This window comes from Chelonia mydas, chromosome 2 (genome assembly GCF_015237465.2).
Source record: "Chelonia mydas isolate rCheMyd1 chromosome 2, rCheMyd1.pri.v2, whole genome shotgun sequence".
Taxonomy (NCBI): Eukaryota; Metazoa; Chordata; order Testudines; family Cheloniidae; genus Chelonia; species Chelonia mydas.
Genome location: NC_057850.1, coordinates 208,797,083 through 208,814,917, shown reverse-complemented (window position 1 = coordinate 208,814,917; position 17,835 = coordinate 208,797,083). Strand labels below are relative to the sequence as shown.

Sequence of the window (17,835 nt, the reverse complement as noted above, 5' to 3'; positions counted from 1 at the left end):
GGCTTTTAAAGACTGCAAGCTGGAGAATCTAAAAAGCACAGTCCCTGAATAATTTAAGGATCCTGGCATCTGCAATGAAAGAACTTCTTTGCTAAACCTGGGGGAAAAAAGGTCTTGAAAGATCACATGCAAAATCATTACTAAAGAGTATTTTTCTTATCTTAAAGTTTAATCGGACACTGAGTAGAGAGAATTTTATAGCCAGCCTTACCGATTTACTGTCAACAGCTGAGGTCTAATATTAACATTTACCCCTTGGCAGTATTAAGCGAAAGCACTGAACAATCAGGGAAAAAATACATAATCAAAAACAAAATGAAGAGAGAGCCTGGGCCACCTGGTAAAGCACAGCACAAATTCTCATTAGAAGAAAATTCAATAATAGACAAAAGAAAAGTTTATCATGAATCTACATTTTAAGGGATAGAGAAACACCAAAAAGCAACAATGTAAATAAAAATTCTGAAACAAAACGCCAATCACACAATTATGCCATTAAGGGACCAGACTTCCTAGTTTGATGCAGCGGTAATCCCTTTTTATAATCAAATGAACCAGGTTACTTTACAAATCAGTATGTTGCTGACAGTATGAGTTTTCACTGCCAGCTACATCCTTTAGCCATCTGACAATTTTATCAAAGCCTGCCTACCTCCTCTTGTGTCTTTCATAGATAACATCAAACAATGGGAGGAGGCAGGGTAAAGTTTTAAAATCTCCACTCAAACTAAACAAGCTTTCAAGCAAATACAATTTTAGCTCCTACAATGGCAAGTCTGGGGCCCACTCTCCCTCACCTCGCATCTCTGAGATCTATACCATTAATTAAAAGGGTTGCAGGATCTGGCCCCTGTCATCAGTACGTGTCAATGGACTTTAAACAATAGGAAATCTTATCCCAGAGAGATAACATGGCCACTTTTTCCTGGCATGTAATTACACATTGGAGGTCAACACCAAAATAGGTTGATTGAAATCTGAGGAGAGCACTAGTCAAAAATATAGACAACATTTACAGAACACTGGGTGGCATTTTTCTCATTTTTGGAGTATTTTTTTATATTTTTGATATATGCTACTTCTCATACACTTACCTTAAATCAAGCCACTGTTCCTCAAATATAGAATAAGCAGAAGAGCTGTGCAAAATACTAAGTAGGAATTTCTCTGCTGTTGTATGAAGCAACAAAGCAGGACACTCAAGCTTAGCTGTAGACATAGTTGCAAAGCAAATAATTTTTCAACTAATTTTTTTAATGAAATTTGCCTATTTCACCCTGTTTTTTGTGAACAGACAGTGACATTCTACCGTGCTGCGCCATGGCATGTAGACATGCACTTACTCAGGCAAGGTGGGTTGTGTATCTACAGCAGTGTATTTTTGACAAAGTTTCCCACTGTCATAAATACCAGTGCAGTTTCAGCAGCGGTAGCCCTAACAAATAGAGGGATGCAGGCACCCAGTGTATTTTAAGTGCCATGTCATCTAAGCCTGCTTAGAACTGGTCAAAAGACATGGTCCTTAAAAACACCAGCAACTGCCAACATCTCTTCTACATTAGCGCTTCCATCATCGCCAACACTGATGTTTTCAGCACTACAAGAGTTTTGCCATCATTGCTACGATCTTGGGGTGTGGCTGGGAATAGTTTCCCTATCTTGCTTACTGCTGCTATTTGATTAGCAAGTGTTTCTTTCATGATGGGGTTAACACCATAAGTTTATACCATATCTCAGGGCTATCTTTGAGTGGAAAAAGCTAGAAAGAAAATGTCACTACTTCTTGCACCTAAACTGTTCTCCTTTCTACTATTTGTAGATTATAATTCTGCAGGTCAGAACCTTGGAGGGTTTTTTTTGGTTTTTTTAATATGTTTTCTAAGCAACTTGGATGAAATTCTGTCTCTCTCTCTCTCACACACACACACACCCTTTGGTATAAAGCCCAACTAAAGAGGCTTTGTTCAAGGAACCTCACTGAAGTTAGGCCTATGAAATCCAGACAAGCAGGGGCAGCTGCCTCTGGGATGGCATAGTGGCCATGACCTCCATTCCAAAGGCCACATCTCTGTCCTTCACCTCCACTATTAAACTACATACCTGACACAGAACCTACAGCTGACTCTACCTCTCTCACACAATGAAACTTGGGTGCTCCTGCCTTGCTCGGGGGGGTTCATTATAGAGCTATAAACAACAGAATTAATACATTGTAATGGCAAGTTCTGAACCGAGAGGAAGTAGTCATAATTGTGGGGGAGTGATGTTTCGCAACTGTACTTTTCTTCTGACTTTGCTTATGCTGTTCCCCATTTCTGTCTGAATAGCTCAAAGCTATGTACATTATATCCAAGTCTATGTTTGAAACTCTGTAACCTTTGCTAGAGTACTCTCCAGGAAGCTTGCCTGACCTTTACTTAAGATAAAGAAAACAACTGAAATGAGGAAATAAATGATCCTTTGATAATACTGTGTAAGCTGTGGCTAAAGAATTCTGAAATACAACAGCATTAATGAAGTATCCATGTTAGGTGAATTTCTTTATCACCAGAAGCAGTGACAAACTTTGATGGGGTTTTTCATTCACAGTTCACAAATTATTCTCCAGGAATCACTGACTTATTTTGGAACAATAATTGTGGGTTAATAGAAGCCCTGGCAGAACTTTGCACTCTTATACAAGAGATCTGTGCTGGGCAAATTTTACGTGGACACAACAGTGTATGTAGGATGAAATTTATAGACAAGTTTTGCACTGGTATTATACTAGACAAACTTGCTATACGAAGAGAGGGGGAAAACTTCATACAAATAGTAATTTCAAAAGGATTATTATCCATATTCATTTGTGTGTCTTTAGGAGTTAGTGTGAGGAATTATTTGAGGCAACTTATTACAAAAATAAAAGCAATTTCAGTGTTGGAATAAAATCAGTCCAGGAAAATAAATCCTGTTTTGCCAGATATGTATGTTATGTGCACTCGATGGAAACTATGTTAAGGAAATGTATCTAAGTATCTTGAACAATCTCAAGATGTGCAGGGAAATTAAGCAACTCTGGAACTATATTACCTTTACTGTCCTTTTTTAAAATTCTTCTAATTTGTTTGAGATCTCTATTATAAAATTGCTCATGCCTTCATTTATTACTACTTTTATGATACATGAATGTCAGTTTTAACAGGTATTCAGTTTAGCTGATTGCAGCAATTTTCTCTAGTAGGATCAATCATAGAAGTTATTTAGCTCAGTGGAAAAGCAGCCCTGAACTCTACTGCCATAAGCAGACAAGTGTCTAGAAGTGACCTTTGATGGAGACCAGACTTGCCATAGATGAGTGATATGTGTATGGTGGGGACAGAGAGGATGCAAGACAGTATTGGCCTCACCAGGCAATGTCTCTCATGCCACTGCCTTCATGTATCCGCTGCCAGTCAAACCTCAGAGCAGCACTAGTGGAAGGGACTTCAAAAAGGAAAGCAGAAAAGTAGGACACTAGGAACTGCAGCAAAGAAAGAGTTGGGGGTGCATGTGTTAAAAAATAAATAAAAAGTTTCTGGCATGAATAAGATAAGTGGCAAACCAGACAGAATGCCCATCTGATTCACACACAAAAAGGCTCAGAAAAAGCAGGTGGATTAGCACAACATAGGGCTAATTCCTGTTGTTCTAACTCAGGTAAAACTCCCACTAACTCCAAAGGAAATTTTGCTTGAGATAGGAATGCAACATATGGTTCATGGAGCCATGCTGTATATATTAATATAACTTAATATACTATGTTGACAGAGACTAGCTGTATTTGGTAAATACAAAACAAGAGGGCTGTTTAGAAAACCCATAGAGAATCTCAAGTAATTTTTATGCGAGGGACTAGTTGCTTATATTTTACACTACTTGGATCCATACAGCGCTTACCATCCTTCTCCCTCTATTCAAGAGACACAGAAAGCTCCACTATCTTACTGAGCTCAATGAGAGAGAATTTCTCTGCTTCAGTGACAAACGGAAAAATGGGACCACCTGCTAAAGGTTACACCTTCAGCAAAAACAACCTTTGCTGGCTGCACTTCAGAGCCCTACTTGCTTCATCTATTCTTAGTGCTGATGTCACTGACAGGCAAATAGAATGGTCACATGACTGTCACATGACCATGAATACTAGAAATTGAGACAAAAAATATATATATATATATAAATATATATTTTAAGAAAGCGATGAATCATACTATACTTACAACTTTCAGCCTGATAGTCTGGCACAAACTGCTCGTCATTGTCAGGTACCTGAGCTGAAGAAAGGGGGAAAAAAAAGGGGGGGACAAATTAAGAGAAGCCACTAAAGCATAGTGAAGATTATTGTGCTAACCTTGAAGCACAGCCAAGGTCAAAACTAGGATTTTGTTGGCTCAACTATAATTAGGACTGAAATCAGGGATGAGAACAACCTCAACCAGTACTAAAACCCTTTAGCATCAATTTTCAAAGTGGTATTTGGGACTTCTGCACAAAAATAAATCCCAGTGTTTAAACCATCTTTGTACATTTAACCCCCTTGTGTTCCTTCTCCAGGAGAAACTGGACTCATTTACGGGTAACACTTGCAGCCAAAATAGCAGAAAACATTTTTATTTTGTTTTTTAAAGGGTCAAAAGAGTCTTTGGCTGGACCATAGAATTTTCATTTCAATCTTTGTTTTCAGATGGGCCCAAAATACGTACCTAGCATGAGAACCATAACCAGAGTCCCTCTGCCTTCTGTAATATCTTTACTTTTAGGAAACTTTATGACTCAACTAACACTATAACTCCAACTGCATCTGAAACATCATGGTTGTCCCCCGGTGATAATACAATGCCTTTTTGTTGCATAGTCAAGATATTCACAGTCTCCCCAAATTATCTTAATGCCTTGTAAACATCCAAGGCTTTAGCACAGTTTAGACATATAGCTGAAATACTGTTTAGTTTAATTGTGTAAGGTGGAAACTAGCAGAAACCAGGTCATGGGACAGCCATGGTGTAACCTTTCTAGATACCTCCATAGTTAGCAAAATCTCAGCTTACCATAATTTAAAAATACCGCTCTTTTGTCAAACTACCTCATCTAGAACTTCCATGGCAAAGTGACATGAAATGAACAGTTTGAAAGTATGTAACAAGTCTTGTCCAAAGAGAAGTAAAACGAGAGTAATCTGCAACTGAAAAAAACATCTTCCGTGACCTGGTAACCCAACATGCTTCATCAAAAAGTGAACAGTGGTTATATACCCATTTATTGGAACACTGAATATCAAACTATTAAAAGCAATAAAGAAAAATATGTTGTTTGATCATTTTAGAAAGCTTTCCAAGTTAGGAACTATTAAGGGCTAGGTATATGTATAAAAACAAACCAAACACCCGCTAATATCAATGGGAATTACGCATGCGAGTCAAAAGGTAAGAATATCTCTTTAAACTTAGCCACTCTTGATCCTTTAGTGCAAAGGTATAAGATATTCTGTGGACCTGATCCTAAACTCCTTAATTCTGGAAAAATTTCCACTGACTTTACTGGAAGTTTTTCTTCAGTAAGTATTTCAGGATCAGGCCCATATTGCAGTAAAACAGTACTCTCAAGATTCCAAAGACTATGTTTATAATCCTACCTAATCTATTACAGCAAATATACCTTAAAAACAAAATAATTTTGGGTAAACTATAAACAAGGGTGTAGCTCAAGTGTTAAGACAAATATGTGAATGGCAATTAATGTTAATATGAGGCAAACACAGATGTTGGAGCTTTTTCTAGCATTTACATTACCTAAAACTAGCCCTTTAAGAAGAAAACTGTATATCTGAAGACATTTTTAATTAAATAATAAACAAGAATTAAAGTTCTTCAGAATGCACATCAGATTTACCAAATCAAATACTCCGAGTAATTTTTTGATGAATTAAACTTGTCTTCCCTCCAAAGAAACCTCAGCATCCTTACCAGTGATGAACTCAAGGGCAATGCAAAGCCCAAGAGAGGTAAAGTCAAACAAAAATTAACACTCTGTAAATTTCAGTTGGTTCATTCAGATCAGTGCATGTAAGAACTTTAAAATTTTCCCTTCAATATGCCAAATATTTGACTGCTACAGGAAACTCCAATCTTGAAGTCAAGCTCTCCCAGTTAACAAACTTTACCATAGGGATCCTTTACTTTCCTAATTTTTTTTTTAATTTTGGAGCACATATAAACTTGTAGCATTTCTATTCATTAACTTTATTGTTTATAAATAGGATATATCCATGTAATATCCCTTGTCCATGAAATATAAATATAATATATATATATATATATATATATATATATATATATAATTTTATGTCATATTTAAATGCAGCTAGCAGGGGGTTAAATATCGGTCTAGTTATGAAAATAAATGGGCTCTCCACATGTGAATATCTCCACTTAAGATTGATTTGTGGTGGTTGCAGAAATGGGCCCACCATATTTTACATTCTTCGCAGCAAATTACCAACTCCAGCCTCTGGGCCTGATTCACCACTGCTTTTTGCCAGTTTGATTGATTTCAGTGGAGTCACCAGCATAAAACTGGAGTAATACAGTTGTGAATCAGACTCTTTGTTTTCCTATCCAGAGAATGAGAAGTGTAGGACCAAAAACTTCTTTTAAGGTCCAGTTCCAGTCTCTACCTGTAAACCAGCATAATTCCACTGACTTCAATGGTTTTATCCCCCCTAATTTGCATGGGGGTGAAGGAGAGAAGGATTGGGTCTGACTACTGAAAGGTACTACTGAACACCTAATAGTTAAAAGAACCTAGTTAAAAAACCCAAACAGACCGCTTTAGAAAAGAACAGTAAAAATAGGAGGTGACTAATGTAGTCAAAACTATAATAGTTTTAAATACATTTGCCGGTATGCGCTTCTCGAAAAGCTACTACACGGGGGGGTGGGAGGGGAGGGAAGAACATAGCAAAGCTGGCAATTCCTTTTAACATAAAAAAAAAATGCACAAAAAATGTCAGACACATAGTTCCGTACATTTTTCTTGGGATGCTTAGAAAAACCACATAGCACCAAAATAAAACAAATGCTGTAGGAAGTAAATCTGTGAGCCCATCCCGAAAACTACACAAATAAGAGTCACCGATCCGCTAGCCATACGACCCATGGCAATCAGAACTGTCAATTTATGCCCCTTTTTCAACTCTGTTTTTTAAAAAAAACTGAGCAGAATTGAAATTCATGCATTCATATTACAAAAATTCAAGCAACTGTCCACCCAAAACACGGACTTTTTACAACAGTAGCTGACTATGAGAAGGGAATGGATTGAGTGCACCACCACATTACTCAAACAGAAGAGGGCTTTTGTACCCCGAGTTTTGATAATTAAAGGGAGTCTTTGTAACAAGTTAAACCAGCAAGTACACAGTTAATGTCAGCTTAACTTGGATCTCTGAAAGGAAAATGTGACTTGGGAGTGTTGCAACTTCATGCACATTTATATATATATATGGATATATCATTCGTTTCCTCTTTTCTTTAGTCATAGACACTGCAATTCGACAAGGCTCTCATAACAGCTACAGCGGTCTTCTATCACCACATTCAGGACAAGACACAAGTCAACAAAACTTTTTCCCTCTGCATTTAGCAGACTATTAGAAAACATGTCTGAAATGAAAGCAGAGAATGAGACTATTTCCCCACACTACTTAATTAAGGGATCTAGAGAAAAGGAGGAGGGGAAAAGCCCAATAAAAGGCTTTTAAGGAGATTAAGCATGTAGATTTTATTGGTAATAGCAGAAGCAGCTCTATCAGGTCATTCCACATTAACAGACAAGCTGCCATCAAGTCTCAGACTCTCATACTTGAAGTGGGCAACATCTGTACTGTCAGCCAGTCGCCTTAGCTGAGATTATTACCAAAAGTTTTTTTTCTTTCTGACTACAGCACTATGTCCCGGGGGTGTGTGGGAAATGCACAATAATGTTAATTATAATCCTAGTTTTACAGGGAATGTATCCGTTTGGATTGTACAGTCTCATCACCTACTCAATTAAAATCAACTTGCCAATAGCAACTGTTCAAAGCACAGAAATACTTAATACCTGTTTTTGATTTTCAGACACAATATTAACACGTTACTTTAAAAAGCTAAACTTAGAATATATCTTGCAAATGGAAAGCAACTTGGAAAAGCAATTTAACCTGACACTGGAGGGCAATTTCCTCTCTTTCACTGCAAACAAAAATTTTTTAAAAAGTCACCACCAACAAATATCCAGTACAAAAGGAGTTAATATTTAATTAAAACCAGCTCTAGCCACTGTAACAATGACCTGGAGCCAAACAAGGAAGAAGATGTATGAGTCATTCTTTCTGCCAGTGAATGAGACAGCTGATCTCCTAAGCAATTCCTCAAGACAAGCAGTCAGAACTGGAGTTCTGCCTCCATTCACAAAAACACAGTCCAGCATGAACCATGTGGCCTCAACCACAATCTTTTCATGTCACACCCTTCCAGAACGCAACAGCAAAGTAAACTTGAACTTTCTGCATAAACACACCAATTCCATTGCTTTGTCTCAGAGGTAGCACAAACACACTAAGGAACATATTTAATAAACGAAAAGGCAATACAATTTAACCCTTCATTTCCCAACCAGAAACTTCTGCCAGAAATTAACCGCTGCATGCATGTAAGGTTGCTGGACAAGTAGAGAGCTTGCCGTTTCTTCTTGAGTCACTTAAGAAACTTATTTTAGATATTCTAACATTTCCTATACTACTCCCCTCTCTGAACTTGTGGCTCACTTTTGACTTAGACACAATTTGTTTCAAAACAACAAAGATTTACTCAGTGTGGCAAAATAATCTGAAATTGACAGGAGGAAATCTGAGTAGTACTATGTATTTCCAGTTTACCCGAAAATAAAGTTTTAGGCCCCAAAACAAAGTAATGAGGCCCCTAAGCTTTGTTTCATTCAATATCTGTTTTGAACATTTAGAAGGTTATATAAAGTACAGACATTAATACAAGAAGCATATTTTTATTTAAAAAAGATGAAAAAAGGATCAACTGTTGTTAATATAGAAGTACTCATAAGGCATGACAATAACCATTTTTTGAATACGAAACGGCAAATATCATTATCAAGGGAACACTGGGTGTGCTGTCAAAGCAACCAAACTTTTGTTTTTTTCCAAGTGACCTGCTCTCACATATAAACGTATGTGTAGCTTAAAAACTAGGAGCCAGATCCTGCAAGCCATTCTTGGTGTGAATGATCTATACTAAGATGAAGAGGGGTTTGCAAGATCTGGCCTTTGTTTTTGACTTCAACTTTTATGCAGAATAATATAGAAGTTGGTTTAAAATGTACATTCACATTTTACATCTGCTATGTCCTTCGTAGTCAGTAAGTAACTATGCAGTGGGACAAAATTACTAATCTGTTTTTTTCATCGAAGAAGAAACTCCCAGATTAGTAATGGGCACACCTTTAGGACCAACAATTTTATAAAAGATTAGCACCATTTTGCCAAATCCAATTTTTCTCCATTTGTTGTGCAGAGATTTTTGAAATCAGGCATTCACTTCAAGTATTTAAAAGTCAAATCCACTAACTGTCCAGAACTCCAAAAAAGGGAAATGATTCACTGGGCTACAAATCTCATCTTTAACATGTTTTTATTCCCTTTCAGAACATTCCCTACTCGGCAAACTTCAACCAAGATGTGAAGCGGTTTGACCATGTTCATTCACTAAATACATATATATTCAGATACAGTACTTAATGGTTGTATACCCGACAGTCAGATTAGTGTTCTTACCAAAGCTGGGGTTCATTATAGGGCAACAGACAGCTAAAAAGCCAGATCCACAGCTGGTGCAAATCAGCATAGCTCCACTGAAGTCAATGGAGCGACTACGATTTATACCGGCTGAGGGTCAAGCCCTAAAGTTTTATATTCTGTTAAAAATGGGAATTTGAGCATTACTGAACAATGCAGATTAAGTGATCGCTTTCATATACGTGCATTTAGGGATAATTCATTGGGAAACACCAAATCATGTGTACACAAACTTGACAATGGTAGCAGAGACCACGGAAACCATTTCTTGGTTTCCCAAATTTAACCATTAATTGGTAGCAGAAATATAAATGTTTTACAGAAATCAGTGTGGGGTGCCTTCTTCAGTTTGGAAAACTTGGGAGAGACACCCCTGCTGTGCCTGGCTAGCTAGAAACTGCGGTGAGAAAACAAACCCGTTACCTGCGTCTTTTATTGTAAAGCTATTACCTTGCACTAGATAAAAAAATACAATAAATATTAATGAGTTTTATGTGATAAATTCTCATTGTTACTACCAAAGAAGGGACTCCATCATATAGATCTATTGTTTTAAAAAGTTAATCTATTGAATAACTTAGTTACCTATATTCATTTTGGAAGCCTTTTACTCGTCTCTATCAAGTTTCGGCCAGGAATTAATGACAGAAATACTAGAATAGCCATTTTTAATAAATACTGTGCTTTTCTGTTGTCTATTATTCTCCCACCCCAAGTGCTTCCACAACGCATAGCAGGCTTTCCGTGGCGAAGAGTTTGTTTTCTTTCCTGTTTGTTCCAGAATACATAGAAGCAACCATGATGAGATAGCATTAGATTAATATTTGAACCAATTTATCTCAAGTCACTGAATAATTGCTATCTGCCAACTGCAATATAATTCCAAATATACAGAATCAATAAAGGCATTATACAATATTATCATGACAAAATGTAGCTGCCACAGTACTTAAATAAAAAAACAAAGACATTATCTGAACAATATTTGTCTTGGCTGGCGATAAGCAATTTTAACTCTTCGTTGCCAAGTTTAATAGTGGAGACAATTATTAAAATCCTTCCACTTGCAAATTATGGCATCAGAAAATAGTTCAAAATTATTTTCCATCCCCCATCTACTGATTTTGGGAAACCACATTCAGTTTAAATTTTACCTCAAAATAATGTGGGGGTTCTTCCTGATACATTTAATAGAACATGAAGAAAAAGCTACTTATTTTGTAGAATTCAAGTATTGCAGAAGCAAGTATAACACATCATAACTTTTCTACAAGTGGCATTTAGTTTCTGGGGTTGGGGGTGGTAATAAATATATTAGATAAACTAATACAATAATCTGTTTACATTTTGTACTTTGGATTATTTTTGTCCTTTAATATACATTTGCAAATCCTGTTATTTACCATAGAAGTTGTGTACAAGTACTGAGAAGAGAATAAACCCCTTTGTGTTTAGTTGTTTATTACTACGATTCTTCACAGAAAACAACAAAGCACCCTGTTCCATAAAAACATGCTGGCTAAAACGTCCCAAGTACGAAAGGCGCCTTGATAATTTTTTGAAACATTCTTCACGTGTGATACATTGTAACTCCCTTGATACATTGTAACTCCCTTGACTCTCTTTATTTTCTGACCTGGTTACTCCCCAATGGGGTTCTGAACTCGCGGGAGAAACCTGGTCAGTTGCCATTGCTCTTAAAATTTCATGGTCACTTTCCTGGCTACAGAGCATCATGAAAAGAAATATGTAAACATTACTGATGCTGCCAAATTGGCAGAATTCTAGTTTATGAAGGTCCAGGAGGACATAAATGGACAAATCTAGCAATGGGTAAACAAGTCATCTATGCAGTCATTTCAGCAGAGCTAAAATATAGCATCCTTAACACCAGTATATTGTAAATACTAGTGCAAGTTTACAAACTTTTATTTATGAAGATTTTTTTAAAAACATCATAATTACAAAAGGCGTCAGAGGCTATAAACAGGATCAGAAACAGAGTCCTGATTTTTTGTCTTAAGCTCTTACAGATTCTCTGCAAAGCCTGTAAAGCTGTGGGGGGGAGGCAGATTGTTTTAAATGAGAACTAAAATGGTAGTGGGCTGAAATTTATAGTTTTGCTAAAACATATTCATAATAGTGGAATACGTATAATATGTAAGTTTAATACTCGGTAGAAATATATAATTAAATATAAATGTAAAACTCAGTAGTCTGGGTATTTCTTTCCTGATAAAAAGTAACTTTTTATACTTACCAATGATATTAACAGTATTTACAAGCTGTCCTCAGCCTAACTTACAAAGGTCTAGACACCTCGCTTTGATCTGTCAAACTAGTCGCTGTTTAAAAACATAAGGGAAAACTTAAGAGCACTGAAAAAAATTCATTTACTCTTAAGAAACAAAAGTAGTTCAAAAGTAAAAATCGCCACTACAACCCTTTGTATACCGACAGAAATGACATAAGTCTATCTTGATTTCCATTTTTTTTTCTATTTACTAAACGGCTCTGCACATACATTACCAACCTGCCAAGAATCTTTTTGATTTAGAATAATTTTTTTTTATCATTTCCAGGAACAAAAAGAAGTTTCATGCCACCAAAAGTAAAACTAAAAGTTGTTTTATCATAAAAAAATCATACCTTTTAACTAGTGTTTTGACAACCTTCTAGTTTGTTAAAATGAATGAGATTAGACACAGTAACAGATCCTTGATAAAATTACCATTTAAGATAGACAGTCACTGTTTTATCTGATGATTATAGTATAAGACTATCCTGTTGCAATACACCCTATTTTCAGTGATTTAAAAAATATACTAATACTTATATTCCAACTCCATTCCATAAGTTCATTAAAGAATTTTTGATTCTATCTTGACAAAGACACATACTAAAGGCAAAAATTCATGCTAAGAGAATTAAAACAATCAGTAAAACAAACAAACTTACAGGCTAACAGCTTGACCAACAACATGCATGGTTATCAAAAAATCAGCCTGATGCCAAGTAGCCACCAGCAATATTTCCTTCTTTCCATGGCAAGCAGTCGCGTGCAATTCTCCCCTCTCCCAGAGAAACAAAACATCTATTCAGTAAACAACAATAGTGTATAATCCTAGTATAATATGCTAAAAATAAAACACATGAACACCCACAGTGCCTAAATCAGGATAAATTCACAGAAATTATGTTAGTTTAAATCAAAATCATGTTCAATTTGGCTATAAAAGTTTTCCATTTAAAGTTCAACCAAAAAAAATCTTTAATATAATATGAGACAGACAATGCATAAGAATTTTCATACTCAAAATAAACAGTATTAAATAATAAACATAAATTACTGAAGTGAACAAATACACCTCGAGCAGCAGAAAGCTTCTCTAAATTTTGAAGTTCTCTTGTAACAGTATGTCCTCTTTTTTATTACCCATATCTCAATAGCTAATCTAAATTCAGATTTCAATATTATTGTTTTTAAAACCATCAATCTCAATCAATATCATGAGCCTTGAAGGGTTACTTGAAATATCAAAAAATGTAAAATGACAAATCTCAAATTTCCAATTAGTTCCCAATATACAGTTCTATAAAAAGTAAGACATGAAGAAAAAAATTAACTTATACACAATATCAAAAGGCTTATGAAAAAAGAAATCTTTCCTTATTAAGTATTTGATACACACCTAATGTTCTGTGTTGTGAACAAGGTGGAAAGAAGACACTTGCACTTAAATCTTGAAGCATCCCGTCCCGATGAACCCAGAGAAACTAATTTCTGCCATCAGAAAAGTACTCCACCAGAACACCAAATAATTATATGTGCTGCTGTAAAGGAAACAGCAAGCCCAGTTCTGGCTGTATGCAGTCTCTCGAGGTACAATAATATAAACCTGATCAATTGCAATTAAAATCTGAACAGAGGCTTAGAACTTGAAGTCTTGGTGCATTAGTTCTTGCCAAAAGCAGATGTGATTGTGAGCTGGAAGCAATTTCTCCTGGTAATTTGTGATGACACTGGGTAGAGCAGCCCCAGAGTCCCCAAAGACAAACTCATCAGAGGCTCTAATGTATGCATGACACATGAGGTGGCTCTTTTAGAGCTCAATTAATTGGGCTGAACATTAAGACAGCAAGTTCAGGACTTTTTTTTTTTCTCCAGAGTTGTTTTTCCTCTTTTTACAAGCAGTTTTCCCCCTTACCTTCTGCAAGCCATGTCTCCTGTAATTGGCTCAGATCTTGAAAGAGTTCTGAAGAAAGAGAAAGACACATATAAAAGACGCACACCTTTAATCTTCCCATAAGATGAAACTACACTAGAAAAAATATTTTCCTGAAGAACAATGCCTGTGAATTTTACTTTGGCAACCTTACATACTGATAAAAAACAACAGATAGATCCTGATTGCAATTAATGATTATTCTACTCTTTTTTCCATAAGAGGTATACACACTACAGTAATATTTAATTGACTCCTGAAATAATAATCACAATCTTTTAAGTTTGCTTTTATAGCAAATAACGCCTATTAAGTAACTCAGAGAGAAGTTAAGATGATAACCTCTCATTCAAATGATCTATTTCTCCTTACACAATACAGGCCTCTTCCTGCAATCTCTACTCCGGCAAAACTCTAATTGACTTCTCTGGGAATTTTGCCTAAGTAGGGATTTGATTTTTTAAAACACCATATCCAACATAAGTAAAGGGCAGAATATAGCAAACAAAATGTAAAAGGAAAGACACCCAGCGGCTCTATTAGACATAGAGTTAAGTACGGTGTTACTCTTTTATGTTTTAGTGATAATTCTGCTTTGATACATATTGATTCCACTATATTAGCATCATACATAGATTTGAAATTAAAGTGGCACCGCCTCGCCCATGGACGAAATGTTATGCTGCTTTACATCCCATGCAACCGCACTGACACGCATGGGGTCATACTGGGTGTAAGTCAGGGCAGAATTTGATCCCATTTGTGGTCCCTATTTTCAGAGATTTTAGCAACTCAGTATGAAAATTTACTCTGAGCTAAAACTTAGCATGATGTCTGAACCGATGAACGAATGTTTTTGAAGGTTATTAACTTTTGGAAAGATACTTCCTTTTTCTATGATATTGGCAGATATGTGTTTAAATGTTACAGGCTATCAGTCCACATGAGGGGATGATGCCCTGTGCTTATTCTGGCACTAAGTAAAAACAGCAAGTGGTTTTGCTTTAGATGTGTGCTGTGAACGGGCATTTTTGCAGGGATTTTAAGCACACCGATTCAGGGGTCTCTGCTCATCTTACTGTTAGAAGGGTTACATGGGTTTGGCGAGTATGTGTAGAAGCTACACTGACCCTTGTCAAGTAGGAGTACATCATGCTCACCTTACTCACGCAAGTAGTGCCACTGACTTTAACATGGCTGTTATATGAGTGCGGACTACAAAAAGTTGGGCCCTCCCAAGCCTGGTCCAAACTAGACTTTCTCGCTTAAATTTCCCATGGATGGAAGGAACTACCAGCACCAACTCCACTGGTGGTATCAATAGTGCAAATGCCAGTGTAGATGATAGGCCAGCAGAAACGGCTGGTGTTCTGCCCTTGCCCTCCAGCCCTGCACAAGCACCGTGGTTAGAATACCAGCCGCTGGTCTTCACTAGCATTGGCACTCTTGCTGTCACTAGTGGAGTTGCACACTGGTAGCAATAGTGGAAAATGTGAAAGAAGCCGAGGGTAGGCAAGGCCTGAAGGTGAAGATGCTGGGTTGCAGTGTACCCTTCACTTGTGGTACTGTGTCAGATACTGCAAAATTCCCACCTCAGTGAGTGACATTTATGAGCCATATGTGCAACAATATCTAAAACAGAACAGGGTGAGTCAGGAAGGAATAGCAACTTTAACAGTTAATTGCCTTTGCCAGTTTGTGTCACAACCTTAAATGCAATTTTCTTGTCTTATTTAGCTTCTCTGCATTATTAAATTAATCACGGGCAGGGTGGGATGGCGGGGAGGGAGAAGGGAGTGAGCCCTCACCTTCTGAATCATGAGCCAGGTCTCTGTTAATGAATTTTCTTTTCCTGACATTTGTTGGTCTCTCATTGCAGTTTCTCCCACGCGGATTCTATAAACAGGAAAGATCAGTTACTTTAAAACACGCACACACACAACCCTCAGATTTCCACATTTAAACAAAACCTACATGGATTCTTTACATATTCCACAGAGAAAATGACTATCCTACAGTTTCTATTCTTAATTTCTACATACAAATTTACAGCAGAGGATTATGCTGGGTACCTAACGTCCTTCCTACTTGTGCCTAGATGCAACACATTCCTATTTATCCATGTATACCTCTATCAGTATAGATACATTTGCAATATGCTCCAGCTGCAACACAGTACTAACATATATATTTAGCAATCCGGCACACAATAGCATAAAAATCCCCTTTGCTTAAACTGTTCAGGAGAATTCGGATAAGGACATTCTAGCAGGCTGGTTTGTTTCCAAACGTTATTTGTAAAATTGCTTGCAAAAATCCTGAAAACAAGAAGTGTTAACGTTTGCCTCAACTTCATTCTTCTCGGTGTTGCAGGCAAACACAGCCAGAAACTTTGCATGCAGCTGCTGCCGGTGCCCTCCTCTTCTACTGATCGTGTGCATGGTTTTACTTTTTTGAAAAAAATGATCCAAAAATTGGCTTTAAAGAATATTTTGCGTTATTCAAATAACTAGACGATAAGCCCATCTTGCAGGCACGACCCCTAGATGAAGAGTCGTCCCTACAGCGGTAACAAAGCAGATACTATGGACGCAAAACTGCCCCAGAGAAATAAGTCGGAGTCAAGTTAATAAACACCAACTTTTGAACTGATCACTCACGTTGGTGACCATGTAAGGCACTTGCTGGTCATAAAATCCATCCATTCTGCGGCTCTTCCACAAGTCTTAGCTCAGTGTTTTTATTTTCTGGGCATTTGACCTGAAGATTTCCTCGGGATCTGCTCTCCAATCAGCCTAGAGGGGAATACAAGATGGCTTTTAGATTTAAAAAAAAACCGAAACCATGAATGAACTGCTTGAATTTGCATAGCTAATTAACCTCAAAGAGTCCCATTCATAAAAACAACCCTCCCTGCCCTGCTTTCACCTGGGTTCTAAGCAAGTGCCAGGTTAAAACACGGAGCAAACCCCACTTTTTACAGCAGCGGCAAGCAAAACGAGAGGCGAGGTATTTATTTACACTCCTGCTGTATCCCTAGAGCGATCTGTGTAACTGGCAGCTCTGATTCGCAAACGTGTGCAGAACTAGTAATGGCGAACAACATGACTCGCTTTGCACCTAACGGGAGTAGCGAGCGAGCGAGACACAGCTATCCTGGTTTAAAGGATCATTTTTGCAACCCACAACCATGCAATTATCTGGAGCTACGTAAAAAGTTGCTGGAAAGACCCACCTGAAGGTAACGCAAGGCGATCGGCTGCAAAAAATTCCCTCCAAATTTAATAAAAACATTAATTATTTCCCAGCACTTCCCCCTTGGAAGCAGTAAGCGCCACTGACAGAGCTCAATTCGGTGGTTTTTCCTCTGGTTCTCCTCCAGGGGCCTCCAGTCCAAACTGATGGATCTCTGCCTCCCATTGGCTCTCTGTGTCTTTCACAGGATCAGATTTCTGCCTGTCAGTCAGGCTGCCTCTCTCCCTCAGGGAAAAAGGTAAAAGCTGGATCCTGCCGGATTTTGGTGGGTCCACCCAATTTTTGGTCCTAGCTCCCTTAAAGCTACTACATAACTAAAGAACAAGTGTAGCTGCTTGTTTTACACTCAGAAAGAATCCAGAGCATCCCAGTGCAATAGTGCCACAAAAACCCATATCGTGCACCTGGTTCCAGACAGTTTTTTGGCCCCCAACCTGCAAATGCCACTGCTTCAATAGAGAACCAATTTGGCTCTCTCTTATGCCAGGA

General features: G+C 37.4%; 1 protein-coding gene across 9 annotated transcripts in view; it reads right to left on the bottom strand.

Moving 5' to 3' along the window:
- Window positions 1–17,484, bottom strand: part of ETV1 (ETS variant transcription factor 1) — a 74,161-nt gene extending 56,677 nt beyond the window's left edge. The window contains exons 1-5 of one of the 9 annotated variants that reach the window (XM_027821654.3): window positions 17,327–17,484; window positions 16,752–16,886; window positions 15,900–15,987; window positions 14,074–14,121; window positions 4,239–4,292 (exon numbers count right to left, since the gene is read on the bottom strand). In XM_027821654.3, the coding sequence (XP_027677455.2) occupies window positions 4,239–4,292; window positions 14,074–14,121; window positions 15,900–15,987; window positions 16,752–16,796 (235 nt within the window). In that variant the 5' untranslated portion in view covers window positions 16,797–16,886; window positions 17,327–17,484. Of the gene's footprint in view, window positions 1–4,238; window positions 4,293–13,557; window positions 13,903–14,073; window positions 14,122–15,899; window positions 15,988–16,220; window positions 16,376–16,442; window positions 16,644–16,751; window positions 16,887–17,019; window positions 17,144–17,326 lie in introns of those variants that run through there. The other 8 variants (XM_043541129.1, XM_043541130.1, XM_043541132.1 and 5 more) reach the window with 8 other exon arrangements.
- Between the last annotated feature and the right edge of the window lie 351 nt (window positions 17,485–17,835).